General features: G+C 54.4%; 1 protein-coding gene across 1 annotated transcript in view; it reads right to left on the reverse strand.

Moving 5' to 3' along the window:
* The window catches only part of LOC144275574 (carbonic anhydrase 15-like), a 28,428-nt gene extending 14,030 nt beyond the window's left edge, over nucleotides 1–14,398 (reverse strand). Inside the window, exons 1-2 of the mRNA XM_077834941.1 lie at nucleotides 14,276–14,398; nucleotides 967–1,002 (exon numbers count right to left, since the gene is read on the reverse strand). Of these exons, the coding sequence (XP_077691067.1) occupies nucleotides 967–1,002; nucleotides 14,276–14,336 (97 nt within the window). The 5' untranslated portion in view covers nucleotides 14,337–14,398. The remainder of the gene's footprint in view (nucleotides 1–966; nucleotides 1,003–14,275) is intronic.
* Nucleotides 14,399–15,106: the final 708 nt, after the last annotated feature.

Raw genomic sequence — 15,106 nt, forward strand, 5'->3', positions numbered from 1 at the left:
CCCACTTCTCGGGGAAGTGAAGGGCTCCCAAACGAGCGAGCGAGATGGGTGACAAACAAGTGGGGCCTGGCAGGGCAGCCGGTAGCTCCTGACTCAGTGTCGCATCAGAGCAAGGCAATGCAAGTGTTGCTCTGAATTTCATGAGGCCCTGAAATCCTTTTGTGCCGAGAGCAAAGAGAGCCAGAGACATGACAAAAAGGAGACACGCCGTGCTGAGCTTCCCCCCAGAGCCATGTCAGGAGGTGGACATGCACACTACTTCGGTGTTAAAGTGACAGGGAAAACCTCCTGATCCCAAGGGCCAGCACACAGGCCTTGCCTCCACACCAACGCAGAACAGAGGCTCCCCTTCGAACAGCCTCTCAAGCTGTCCCTAAGGTCACTGACCGCAGCTCGGACCGATCTGCTTCTTTGATATATTAGCATGCATGCAATTTAGGCTTCAAAGTGCACTCAAATAGTTCACACGTTAGCACAATACGGGTTCACTTCTCCTTCCCTTAGTCGGGTTTCCCACCGGGAATTAGATCACACCTTGTCCCAGTGCTCGCTCCACCGCTCCAGGGCTCTGCCTGGCCCAGAAGATTTATGCAAAAGACTAAAAAGATCAAAAAGGCCTGACTCTGAAAGGACGTATTCTGCTCCTGCACCAGTGCAAAGGCCCTGAGTTCAGGGGAGACAGCCCTGGTTTAGCCTGGGGGGGAGAGGGAGTTGGATTAGGCTCAATGGGAATAACCAAGTAGGTGCTTTGCAAAAAGGAATTTAAAAATCTCTCTGAACTCTAGGGTTGCAAGGGCAGTTTTAGGCACTGCAGTTACCGTGATCTCTGCCCGCGGGGCCACGCACGCTCATTCACACACCACGCACGTTCACACTGCCTTCAGACACGGGCGTGCACACGAACATGCTGCCCCAGCACACTTGCCGTCTGCACACAGCCCCACTTGAAACAATTTCTGTACTCACCACATTTGGGATCCTGTGAATCGTAGCACCAGGGAACTGCAAGAGAGAGAAGAATTCAGAATACAAGCTGGTAGGAATGGAAAAAGGTGTTAAAATCCACCGGTTTTTGCAGGGGCAAAGAGCTCGTTGCGTTCTCACTTTTCCTGACCCATCATTCTAAACAGCCATGAAGGGTTTGCAGGAAACCACGCAGGTAGATGCTCAGGCCTTGACATGGGCCTGATTCTACAGAGGCAACATACAGGAGTGAACAGCAATAGCCTCAAAAGCACCAGGCGACTTCGTGGAGTTGCTCCCTAGCAACCCAGAATTTAAATGAGAAGGGTCAACATGGAGCCCTCTTGTGGTCACCCTTCAGAATACCAGTCACCACAAGCAGGAGGTACTGCAGCGACCCGGTTCTCTGCCCCCGGGGCCAAGTGAGCTTCAGGCTTCCCAACCTGCCCGTGACTGATGTGTTGGAGGACGGAGGAAGGAGGAGGTGGTCACAGAAATTACCCAGCACTGTTTTCACAGCAGATTCCTGCCCGGTTTGAGCAAGTTGTCCTGGGCCGTGCTGTCACCGAAACGTACCTGTGGTCATTTTGGCAACAGGTTATCATGGTTTTGATGACATTTTCTTTTTTGCGGACACTGGATTTTGCTAAAACCAGCAGTTTTAGAGGTAAATTTGGACCAATAATTAGCTGAATTACCAATACCTTTGTCACTAAAGCTGGGTGGCCTCCCTTAAATAACGTGAACCTGGCTGTAACACGCTAGCATAGTGAACGTGATCATGCCTCCCTCTCACAGGGGTGCCCAGCCAGTATAAAACCTTGTCACTTACTGAGCACAACAACAAAGGCTCTGCTTCAGCGCCAGTGGCAGAGACTGGGGCTGCAGGTTTGAACCCTGCCAACAACCAGAACGTGAGTGGTCCCACTGACTGCTAGCGGACTAATCCCTGAAGTGAAACACATGCCCGTTTGCAGGACAGGACCTGTATGTGGCGACAGTTTGTTCTATGAGCACCATATTTTATTGCCATTATTTCTGTGAATGCCTCGGTGACCTTCTGATTACAAAGGCTTTGGAAATCACAGATGATGGTAGCCCCTGTTCTCCAAGGCATGGCCGGGCTGTGAGGAGGATTAGCTACACCCCAAGCTCATCCCCCAACCACGTTCACACCCAAGAGCCCAAAAGCCAGCATGCAAGAACATACCTGCCCCCTTTCTCCTGTGGCCTACAGCAGTAGAGCAGAGGGTTGAAAATCAGTTCATAATACCCCTAATCCAGCATCACACCGATGCATTCCACGCAGGTCGAATGGAGCAGGTCTGTCCTGCAGGCCATTACTATAACTAGCATTGGATCAGCTACATTGGTAATCTGGGCCTTACCTTCGTCCAGAAATATTTGCTCAAAGGAAAAGCTGATGCTAAACCCATGGGGGTGGGGTTTGCATTGCAGGGGATGTAAAGAACAAAACCTGCTAGAGTCCCTTATTATCAAGCATTTTCAATCTTATTGTTCGTGCATCCAGTACCAGGCCCATTCCGTTGGCCTTCTGCTTGCTACAGTTCAGCATCTTCTGTCCGAGACGCAGCCCGAGGAAGGACTGAGCTATCCAACAGCAAACACCTCTCGTGCTCACACAGGACACCCGCTGCTTTTTGAGCCTCACGGGGCAGCACCAGAGGCTTCAGTCCAAAAGCACTTTGGGCTATAGCCTGCCTTCCTTCCCCATGCCTAATTCCATTCACCGCCAGGGGAGTTTTGCCTCAAAATCACTGATGGGCTTGAGCCCTTCTTGTACTTCATGGGACTGTGGATCTCCTCTTTCCTACAGCGTACAGTAACTGCCCAGGCCCTTCACACACACATATAAGGGAGATACAGATTAAACTGAATCTCATTTCTCTAGATCATGCTCATAGTTCTAGTCTCTCTAGATCCCTTTGTGTTAATTCTCTGTCCGCACCAGCAATTGCAACACCATCCAAACATCATCTGTACATTTCATGTGCTTTTCACCCCTTCTTCCAGATGACTGTAGAAGATGCTAATTAAGACTGGATCTATCCTCTATCCCTGCAATAGCCGCTCTAGAATCGCCTGCCAGCCTGATACGCTGCCACTCGTCACTGTTTTGTTTATAGTGCTGCCATGGTTTTTGATCTGTCTCGCTAATCCTGGCCAGTCCAGTTGAAATTAATTGTGAGAGCAAATTTTCAAGAGACCCTATATCAGCGTGCTTTAGTGAACGTCAAACACAAAAGGCAATTGTCTGCATGCCTTTCATCCACTGACACCACTGTCCTGCTATCAAAGGAACAAGTCTAGTTCATTGGGCAGGATCTGTTCTTGAATCCAACCTGCTTAGTGCTCATAAACTATGGTTCTCTTGTCTCTCGGTGTTTCATGATTTAGTCCTCACTTTATAACAGTTGCGCCGTTTTACTCGGAAGATCTGCAGGTTGGTCATTGCCAGGATTGCTCCTGCTTCATTTTATCCATGTTTTTTCTCCAGTCTTCCACCAACTCTCCAACATCATCCTCTCTGTCAGTTCTGAACACGTCAGGGTTTGGTGATGCAGGGTAAGCAATCTGCATACGTTCCAGTTAGTCCCCTACTTGTTCTTTAGAGACAGTTCATTTTACATGTCGTCCGAAATTAATTATCATCTACCAGTGATCATCATCGCTATTATGACAGTAGTGCCTAGATGTCATACCTGATGTCAGGGCACCATTGTGAGTGGCTCTAGGAAAACCCATAGTCAGGAACGATCCCTGCCCTAAAGAGCTCACCATCAAAGTAGACAAGACAGACAGAAGGTGGGAGGCAGAACTAAGCTCCTCATCCCTGCTCCAGCCCTTGTATGCCAGGTGAAAGGGATGTGGCAGCATCCAAGGGCTTTACATGCCCTGTTTCTGGCTAGTAAAGAATTCTCCCATACAGAGAGGGTGGGAGACAGCCAGAGGGCTGCTTTCAAAGGGATGAGGACAGATTATGGCAGGGGGAAGAGAGGGTGAAGGGGACAGGCTAGGAGGAGAGCTGGGGAGGACACACTGGAGGGGGAAGAATAGGGGGCAACAGCTTCCTGTCCAGTTACAATAAACACCTTCCTGTCTCAGGAATTTTCCTGTCTTCTTCCCACCCCATAAATACAGCAACAAGCTCTCATAAAATCCACCCGCTCCTTAGCACTTGTGTTCAATGCCCCATCATCATTTTTACTGGACCAATTTTCCCTTTTATCTTCTGCCTATTAATAATAGATCTAAAGAGACCTTTCTTAGGAGCTGAGATCTTCGCTGCAATCCAGCATTCAATATTAGCTTTTGCTCCTCTAATTATCCCTGTAACCTGCTTTTGTTTATTTTTATAGCTCCTACAATCCTCTCCCTGAGCAGATTGATTATATTTTTAACCTCCTTATAATTGCTTGTCCTATTCTTCACATCTCCACTTAACCAGACTGGCCTTTGTTGCCCTTTTGTGTGTTTACTCTGGATTTAATCAAGATGAAAAACTCGGCAACAGTCCCCTCCCGGCTCATTTCACATATTTCCACATTACATTTCCGGACACCCCTTTTCTCCTTCCCACAACGCTTAGCGCTTCTCATCCACAGACAGCAAAGCACCTTCCACGGCAGCACAGAAAGTTAATGGACTTGCTCAAGGTCATAGAGCAAGTCAGTGGCAGAGATGTGAACAAGGCTCAGGAGGGCTGTTTCCCATGCTGGTAACATGCCAGCTGGGCCATGGGGTCTCTCTAATGTCCCATTACTGTTATTCATATATTACAGTAGTCCCCAGAGACCTCAGTCAGAGCCCCATTGCACAAAGTACTGTGTGTACACACACTAGACTGTGAGCTCTTTGGGGCAGGGACTAAGTACAAAATGAGAGAGCAGGTGGCTATAACAGATGGGGCAGCACAAGGTAACATGGACATGATTAAAACTTAATAAGGAGCAGTCACAGCACGCCAGCCTTCATATTTCAAATCCAGCAACGATGGGCTCACACGACCCTCAAGGTTCTCCAACCCACCCCACCTATCTCTCAGCCACGGCTCAATGGCTAACAAGGTGACCACCTTGGCTGCTGCAGCGTACCGTGTCCCCCCAGGAAAAAGCTCTCTTGCTGAACTCTCACAATCAGTAACAGAGTCATTAGACCCTACAGTCCCCGTTTCTAACCCTGGCACTGGGGAATAAACCTCCTGGCCTGAGGCTCCTACAGCAAGAGATAAGGGTCACCCAGCCTACCACGCTGTCCTTTTCTGATGCCGTGTTAAAGCAAACCGGTTCCCTCCTTTCTCTCTGCGTGCCCCTTCGCAGGTTTCGTTTCTCACCGAAAAGGAGAGCCACCCGCAGCCACTTCCTCTAGTCCTGGGGTCTTTGTCCCAAAACTACCCATGGAATTTGTGATCAGGGGATTCTGTTTCTCACTTTGCCCTGGTTATTGGTAGCTTGGCTGTTTTTCTTAGCCCCCCTTAAACTCACTCACACACACACACACACACACACACATCCGACTGTCTCCAAGGAAATCCACCCGTTATTTGTTTGTTCTCTTTTCAGAAACTGCCGAGCTGGCAGCAGGCAGCCCCGTATTCATCATTTCCTAATTTACTGCAGCTAAACTATCACTCAGTCCCCAAGGCTGCAATGGATCCTTCCCCAGCTGCGTCACTTTGGCTGATTTGTTTCTCTCCAAAGCTCTGGGATGACACACTGAAACTTCTCTGGCACTCAGTTGTTCTCCTGCTCCCCGGACCTCTGTCCCCTGAGCCAGAGGTGGGGGTGAATTTCAGTTTGGGCACAAGGAACTGTTTGGGGAAATGTTGATCTCCTGCCTTTGGATCCTCTGCATCTGCCCGTGTGAGCTTTGAGTCTGATCCTTCTCAAAACCAAACATCTCCCACACTCTGCTTCCTCCCACCCCTCCCAGACACAGCTACCCTTGCCCCCAGTGATTTGCCATCTCCTCCCCTCCTCAACACACAGCAGTGGAGTGGCAGCCTGAGCCTTCACGCATTAGCCTGTGCTGGCTAGTTGTTAGCACATGGTGCTGGGAGTCAGGACTCCTGGGTTCTACTCCCATCTCTGACGCTGCCTTGCTGTGCAATCACACAGGGACAAATCTGACCTCAGCCCGTCTCCAAAAGCTGAATGTCATGAACACAGGGCCAGGTTCCCTGTGGCGCTTCCCTGCTGTGTGCCTCAGTTTGCCCATTTGTCAAACAAGGATAACAATCCCTCCCTACCTCCACAGAAGGTTGTGAGGCTAAACCCATTCATCACTTTGATCACTTCCAAGAGAAGGCACTTGTGCTGCAGAACTGTAAAGGTAATTATTTACTAGTCCTCTCTCTCTCTCTGCCCCCATAACTCTGTATGGCCAGAGCCCATCAGAGCTACAGGCTAGCCTGCAGCAGAGGGTGTATGATGCTAATCCCACTGCGCTTTGGGTTATGTTTACAGCATACACTCAGAGAAGTCTGCTAAAAACAGAAATACGCTTGCCGTAAGGTGCACTGTTTAGAATTCGGAATAACACCACACAGGAACCCCAAAACAGAGGGAGCTAGAACAGGCTGCTCCCTAAAAACAGAATCACAACTCACCCCACCTTGCTCTAGAATGGACTTTGATTGCACGCTTCCCTACGGAGCACCCTAGCCTGGAAGCAGGGCCAGGAAGACCAAGAATTTCAAAGACAGACCATAGTTTTAACCTAAATTGAAAAACATTGCACACTGGGACACTGAGCAAACCTTTCCAATGCACCCTGAGGCTCACACACACCTTCTGGAGCAGTCTGTAAATCACCCTGCCCCATTGAAGTATCACCATCCAGACCCAGCAAAGGCAAATTACCAGGGAAAGCAACGGCTCCTCCAGCTTCTCCCCGCAGAACGGGATGGAGGAGGCTTGTTGCTAATAAGTGTGCAGGGTGTGATTGCCAGGGCCCACTGGGGTCACTCACCTCCTGCTCCACACAGCTGGCTGTCACCTCCCTCGCCCTGGCTGCAGCCAGAACTGTGCCGTCCCTAGGACGGATCGGCGCAACCACCCTGGACCCCAAGCTTCGGGAGGTGGGGTCCAGGGCAGCCTGGAGGGCTAGCAGGGGTCCTGAGGCCAGCAGCAATGAGCGACCCGGCCCCAGCCCACCCCACCATGCCGGCTCCCGGCATCGCTCGGAGGAGGGCACGGAAGCCGGAAAGAGGTGGGGCGGGAGCTTTGGGGAAGGGGTGGAGTGGGGCCGGGGCCTGGGCCGGAGCCGGGGAGTTGTCCCGGGCCCCCTAGGGACGGCCCTGCCTGCAGCTGATGTTTCCAGGTAAGATTTGTGCTGACCCCCCCCAACCCATTCATTTCTCCAGACTCCCCTCTGCCTACGCTACTGCCCCTCCCAAAGGTTAAATCAGCCGGTGGATGCAAAAGCTGTCAAAATCCCCCTCCGTCACAGTTCATATTGTATTTCCACGCCTGAGCACACAGGGCTGAGACGTGCGCTGAGCCCCGCAAAACAATTGTTCCTAGGTGCGCCCGAGCAGAGGGCATTCAGCTGGTGGGCACCAGGGCACGCAGCACCCGCCTCGCCAACAGCATGGCCCCTGCCTGTAAGCCCGGAGCCAGCCGCCATGACAAGGCCTCGAGATCACTCACATAACCCCATCTGGCACATTCTTCATTGCTCAGGTCTCCAGCGAGACACACCGGAGCCATGAACAAGGGTCAGTGCCCCGCTGGCCCCTATCTCTGCTCCGACAGTGCTTGCTTCATTTATAGCATGGCCCCAGCGCGCCAGGGAAGTCCAGCACTTCACGCTGCGGGAATGTAAAAGAAGGCAAGCGACTGGAGCCAGCTCTTCCCCTCCCCTCACCAGCAGCCCGACCAAGCACTGTCCAGTCTGCATCCTGCCCTTCAGTGCTTAGGTAGGGGCCTAGGTGGGTTCATTGTGTCTAGGTAGGCGCCCAGGATGGGAGGCGTGTGGGGAGAGACTGTATGGGGTGGAAGCTGGAAGGGAGGTGTCCCATGCTGGGGGGCATACAAGGAAGGGTGCATGGGGAGGCGGATGGGGAGGGAGAGGCTCCACGGGGTGGTGAGTACGTAGAGACGGGACGTGCCTGGAAAGGGGCACCCGGGAGCCGGGGGCGGGAGCAGGGCACATGGCAACATCATGGTGTATGTCGGAGAAGTTTCTCTCCTCTGAGCTCTGACGGCCAAACTCAGCCCTGGCAGACGCTGCTGTAACTCAGCCCGAGTCAAGGGCAGCGTGAGGCCCACGTACGTCAGGGCAGAATTTGCTCCTGAAGGTTCTGCAAACACCCTGAGCAGGGAACTCTTCTCTCCCCTTCTGCTCCCCGCTCTCGCTTTCCCCGAGCTGTGCGCTATCCCGCCCTAAGCACAGCGCACTGAGCCCCGCCCCAGGGCTCTCCCACACTGACTGAGCCCCGCCCCAGGGCTCTCCCACACTGACTGAGCCCCGCCCCAGGGCTCTCCCACGCCGAGCCCCAGTGCGGGCTCTGCTCCATCCCCACCCTTTGCCATTGGTTCTGCTCCCCGCTCTACCCACTGAGAAAAGCTAAAGGCCCTTCATGTTTTTTTCAAGGCCCATTTCCTCATGCAGGCAAAAGTCCCACTGACACGCCGGCGATACATCATGAGTCACCAGTCATCTCAAAGGATGCTCCACACCCTGTCCTCAGCCTCCCCCAGCATGGCCCGGAAGCTCAGCAAACTCAGGCTGTGTCGGACCAAAGGGGAGTGAATCCCGCCATTTACCTCAGCATTTTATCCTACGTCCCCCATCGTGGTATCGGAGAGCTTTGCACATTTACTCCAGGATGCACGTGACGTTTTCTGTATCTGTGCGGGGGGTATAAGAAAGCCAGGAGAGAATACTCTTCCTCAGCCCTCAGGCATTGCTTAGGTTGTGAGCTCTTTGGGGCAGGGACTGTCTTTTTGTTCTGGGTTTGTACAGCACCTAGCGCAACAGGGTCCTGGCCATGAGTAGGCTCCTGGCGCTACGATAATATAAATAATATGCGATATCTTCTAAGAGCTATTAGCTTGAAATGTTGCACCCTGCTATAGGGCTGACTGTGCCTCTCTCTTCCAGCTGTGCTCAGGTAGAGCAAAGAGTCATAGCTACAGGCCAACTAAACTACACCTGAGTTATCTAAGAGTATCAGTCCTGCCCCTACCACCCAATGCACTCTGATGGGACATGCCAACCACACCGACATCCGGGAGGATGAGAAGCCCAGGTGAGCCTTGTAGGGCATCTGTCCCAGACCTAGATGTGATATTTGGAAAGCACACTCGTGTTTTAGGGACAGCCTTTGGCTTTCATTCCTGTCCACCAGCTCAACAGTGACACCGGGGCCAAATGAAGTCTTTCTACCACATTCTGTCTTGTACCAGCTTCACAGTTTTGTTCCTCTTAAAACCATTTTGTTCTGTGTCATTTTTCCCCACGTCTATCCAACGCATCCTCAGCCTTCCCCTGTATCTAGCTTCTTGCACTCTAGTGTGTCTCCCTAAGGTGCCACAAGTACTCCTTTTCTTTTTCCCCATGTATAGTACACTTACTGGGTCAATTCAGGCCATGTGTCCAAACCACCCACAGTCATCTTTCTTCTGTAACAGGGTTATTCCTTGCTTAGCTGTTTTCTTCTCACTTCATCTTTTGTTTTGTGCTGCCTTGAAACTCTCAGTGTTCCCGCCAGCCAGTCCCTTCTGCAGCCAGCGCCTTTCATTCGCTGGCTTTCCTCACTCTCCTACATTCTAACCCATACAACGGCATTGGCAGGACAACTGCCTCATATATGCTGATTTTTGCTTTGATTGAAATATCTTTAGCCTTCCAGATGTCAGAGTTTTATGAATGCGGTAGCAGCTAGTTCAATTCTTCTTTTTATGTCATCTTCACAGTTTTCATTCTTCAGCATCTCCAAGGTTCACACATTCTTTCCCACTCGTTCTAGTTCTTTGTCTCTGGGTTTTATCTTTACCTCTCCCTCGTGTCTTCCAGCTGCCATAATTTTTGTCTTCTCTGTGCTGATCTTCAGTCTGAGTTTTGCTGCTTTTCTGATCCACCTTGTCAGCCGTTCTCTGTAAATCCTCCTTGGTCGATATCATCTGCGAAAATACAGTCCACTGTCCTCCTACACAACATGACTCCTCCCGTACCAAGGTGAACAAATCTGGTGATAACATGCATCCTTTCTCCTCGGCCATCCTGAGTCATTCCGTCCGATTCTTGTCTACTCCCACTACACTCATCAGCTTGCTGTCGATGTTTTTCATCAGCTTGATCCATTTCTTGGGGATGCCAGAGAGTCTCAAGACTCGCCATAACCCAAAAGATAAAGTCCTTCTGCTTTTGGGGCCGTAGACAGTTTGTGATACCTTCAATCAGCAAAGCAAGTTCATCACAGTGGTTGGCCTAGTCAGGAATTCAAAGCACTGAACAATACACACTCCTGCCATTGCTACAAACACCCACATTTGTGCTGTTACTCACAATTTCTTAAGAATTCATTCGTTCGGCCCAAGCACCCCACCACACACACACACACAATATATTCACACTCTATGGATGTGATCCAAAACCCATTGAAGTCAATGGAAAGGTTTCCAGTGACTTTGGATCAGGCCCTCTAACCTCACCTGTCCTAGCCTGAGCTAGTCTATAACTCCATCTGATTCTCAATTTCCAGCAGATCCTAGAACAGTGGGGTCTCAAATTCTAGTCGGGTCCTCTGCGCACTGCACTCAGATGACCTGGACCTGAAACAACCTCCAGTAATTCACTCAGAGCATTTCCAAGCATCTCCATTTGCATGTGGTGAAACCTGCACATCTGCATGAAAATGTTCGTTTGCATTTGCAGATTAGGTCATCAGAAGCCTCACTAGCCAATCAATTCACCCGAGGATTCAGCTGGCACATTCATGGGAGGCCACTGTGTTCCTTCTGCTGCCCACTGTGGCAGAGCATCAATCGCCCTTGCAGGTTCTTCTGTGAGCTCCTGCAACAGTGACTTCAGTTCTCCGACGGGATCCCGACAGGGTGACCTCCTGTGCTTTGGAGGGGCTTGAGTTTGCTCTGACTGGAACACAGCTGTGCTGCAGGCCAGCTTCCCTGTTTGCAGATATCCTGCGACACTGGGCTTCCGCTGATCCTTTGGGCAAGGAACAAGGAGCCTGCAGCAGGCCGAACCCCCCGGCAGGGGTGCTTTGCAAAGAGCCACTGATCCAGACAGACCGAGGACACAGCTGGGTGCTGAAGGCACAATTTCAAGGGGCTCTGAAGTCGTCTAATTGGGTGCAAGTCAGGCACAGCCAGAGTAGCAGCAGTGTTACATCACACACACACACACCCCATTCCCCACCAGTAAGTGACTGTACCGAAGGGGCAGTTCAGTCTTTATGCCCACTCAGTTCTTGGCTCTTACACTGGAAGTGCCAAATGCAGGAGACAGGCAGTTGCCTGGACTGGAGCAAGTGTCAGCCAGGGAGCTGGACTGGAGCGGTCAATCATACATTCCCACAGGCCTACAGAGCAGCTTCCTGGCTCCGGTCACTCACGGACCTCCTGGGATGGCTTGGAACCAGTCACTTGGCAGTAAGGGGCAAAAAATCTCATTGCTGATCCCTTGAGCCCCCCACCCTGCACTAGGCAACCTTCCCAGTGCACAGTGATGGGCTGCAAGGTCCCTCCATCTTGCAGTCTGAGTGGGTGAGCAAAGGCTCTACATCAGAGATGGGCAAACTTTTTGGCCCAAGGGCCACATCTGGGTATGGAAATTGTAAGGCCATGAATGCCCACGAAATTGGGGGTTGGGGTGCAGGAAGGGGTGAGGGCTTCGGCTGAGGGTAAGAGTTCTGGGGTGGGGCTGGAGATGAGGGGTTGGGGGTGCAGGAAGGTGCTCCAGGCTGGGACCAAGGAGTTTGGAGGGCTGGAGGGGGATCAGGGCTGGGGCAGGGGGTTGGGACACAGGAGGGGGTCGGGGTGCAGGCTCCGGGCGGAGTTTACCTCAAGCAGCTTCCAGAAGCAGCGGCATGTCCCCACTCCAGCTCCTAAGCAGAGGCGCAGCCCACAGGCTCTGCGTGCTGCCCCCTCTGCAGGCGCCGCTCCTGCAGCTCCCATTGGCCGCAGTTGCCAGCCAATGGGAGCTGCAGGGGCAGTGTGCGGAGCCCCCTGGCCGCCCCTACGCGTAGGAGGCGCGGGGGGGACATGCCACTGCTTCCAGGAGCTGTGTGGAGACCTCACATGCATAGAGCCGAGCCAGCCCCCAACCCTGCTCCCCGGCTGGAGCTCGAGGACCAGATTAAAATGTCTGAAGGGCCAGATGTGGCCCTCGAGCTGTAGTTTGCCCATCCCTGCTCTACATCAAGGTTTGTGGATTTTCAGGCTAGACTGGCCAACGGCAGCTGCTGTACCACTTAAAGCGTCCATATGTGAAGAAGAGAAGAAGGAGCGGACCTTGAACCGAATGGTTCAGAGGCTCGGCAATCGAGTACGGCTTGGCTCGCCTGGAGCGCACAGGGCCCACAGGTCAGTAGCTCCATAAACAAAAGGTATTAGCAGCTGGGGTCTGATCAGTGGCTTAAGTGAAAGGAGTTGGGAGCCTGGTTGTTCCTAGTGGAGGAAGGTCTGTGTAACCTCAGCACCGACCAAGACACTTATTGGCATCCCCAGCTGAGAAGCCAAAGCTTGGGTGGGCCGTGGAGACAGCTCTCCCCCCTCACACCAGACATGGTCCCTGCAGATCAGCTGTGAGGCTCATTGGTGGGACAGTGCAAAAGGCTCACCCGGCCCCTGCCTACGCGGTACTTGGGGGCAGCAAATCAGCCTCTAGAGCTGTGAAGCCAGCACTGCTCACAAGGACGCCCAATTCGTGGGGAAAAGAGAGCTTCAGGCGGAAAACCAGGAACTTCTGGCAGGACACAGTCCACCCCGGAAGCCTCCTCACCTGGTGGGGCAGGAGTCCTGGTCTCCAGCGATTTGAGAGCCAGAAAACTCAGTTCTGGATGCGTCTTGTGGTGTCTAAATAGAAGCAGAGCTCTTTAGAAGATCTGCCCCCAAGGCCACCTGTAGCATTGAACCCAGAACTCCTGCATCCCGGGCCAGCACCGTAACCACTCTTACTGCCAGGCACCTGCTGAGTGTTGTTATTACCAGTAGCAGAGCTGGGCAGCACATGGAAAAAGGTCACAAATCCTTCCATGAAATTTCAATGAAAGACCAACTGAAACTCTGTTGCTGACATTTTCCAGCCAGCTCTAATTAATAATGAGAAGGAGCCAAACCCCTGAACTCCATGACTGGCCTGGATCCTCACCGACATCAGTGGAGTTACCGTGAATTTACACCAACGGCAGGGAGAGCAGGATCTGGCCACTGGCTGTGCACTTGATCCAGCCACAGTAAACCCTTAGACACAGCCACGGCCTCTCCACGGCTTGGCAGGAAACAGCCTCGCTACGGCTTGGCAGGAAACAGCCTCGCTACGGCAAGAAACAACCTGTGCCGACAAGAGCAAAGGGTACACCGCTTTGTGGAAATGAGCCCCCCATGGGAATTATCCGGGTGCCACCGGCCTGCTGCAGCCGGCAATTCCATGGCAAGTCTCTGGGCCAGTAGGTGCTCAGCACGTCAACGCGAGGGCAAGCCACTCGCCCCAGCTGCTGCGTCTCTGTCCTCCCCGGCTCAGGGGCTTTTACGAATGGCAGGGGATGCTGGGGCGCTCGGGCTGTCAGAGGGGCAGGGCTGTTCGTAGCCCACAGAGCAGCCGGGGATGCCAGGGGCCGAGAGCCGCAGGTGGAAGGCTCCTGAGCCGGCAGGGCTGTTGGCAGGCAGGTCGCAGGGCAGGCGATGCAGGTGTCCGTGTGCCACCCTGCCCGCGAAGACAGAGGGGAGAGGGAGCCAGCCCGGCTCTGCGGGACGGTCTCTAAAGCCTCCCAGCCCACCTGCCCCCTTCCACACACAGCCAGAGGGGAGGGGAGGAGAGGGACCAAGCCCCAGGCTCTGGCCCCCAGGCCTTTCCCAGCCGGGGAAGCAGAAGCAGCAGCGAGCGGGGAGCGAGGCCAAGTCGCTGCCGAGGCTGGAAGCCGCGAGCTGGGCAGGGGCGCCGGGCAGAGTCCCATGCCCAGGGCGCTGGGGGCCAGAGAGCCGCAGCCCCCCGGGGCCCGAGCCGCTCGGTCCCGCCCCTGGCTGCGGCCGCTCGGCGAGAGCCGGGGCCGGACCCCGGAGCCACTCGCGGTGGGAGGGGGGGGGGGTCCCCGAGGGCTGCTCACCTCCCGGGGCGGCGCGGAGCACCAGCGGCAGAGCCAGGAAAGTTAGCGCCAGGCGCGGCATCCTCCGGCCGGCTGCTGCCCGGGGCCACCCCGCGCTGTGCGGCTCCGCGGTCCGGGGCGCGAGGGGAGCCGGGGCTGCGCGAGGGGAGCCGGGGCTGCGCTGCAGCCTGCGCGCGGCTCTTAAATATTCAGCGCCGGGAGCCGGGCTGCGCTTAACCCCTCGCTCGCCTCCTGCGGCGGCAGCCGGCGCGCCCCGGCCCTGCCCCCCTGGCCCCGCCGCCGGCCGGCCCGCGGGGCTGCCCAGGGCCGATGGGGCGGGGCGGGCGCAAGCCCCTGGGGAAGCAGGGAGCCCGGGCCAGGCCTCCCCTCCCAGAGCCCGGCTCCTTGCTGTCCCCGGGCTACCGTGCCCAGTGGTTAGAGCCGCAGCCTGGCCCCCAGGACTCCTGGGTCCCACCTGCCCGCGCCGGCTCTGGCAAAGCCGCTCACCCCTGCAGCCGGCCGGGGGCCTGTACCCACCACCGCTATGCCCGCAGCGCTCCTAGCCCGCCAGCCGCTGGGAGAGGTTGAAGGAACTGGGGCTTACCCCCTTCCTGAGCCCCTGCCGCCGGAGCCGTGCCGGGGACCAGCCTTATTTTGATCAGGGGCACGGCCAGGGCCTCGGCGGCTGCGTGTCCCCCATGCTGGTGACCACACCTCTGTGCAAAGCATCGGCTCCCTTCTTGCTAAACAGGGGGCACGCCGGGGTAGCCTAGAGCGCCACCCCCTCCCCACCCAGCAAGTGCCCTGCCTGGAGGCCAGTCCAGAGCTCGGATAGCCCCTGCTAGAGCCGGC

This window comes from Eretmochelys imbricata, chromosome 15 (genome assembly GCF_965152235.1).
Source record: "Eretmochelys imbricata isolate rEreImb1 chromosome 15, rEreImb1.hap1, whole genome shotgun sequence".
NCBI lineage: Eukaryota > Metazoa > Chordata > Testudines > Cheloniidae > Eretmochelys > Eretmochelys imbricata.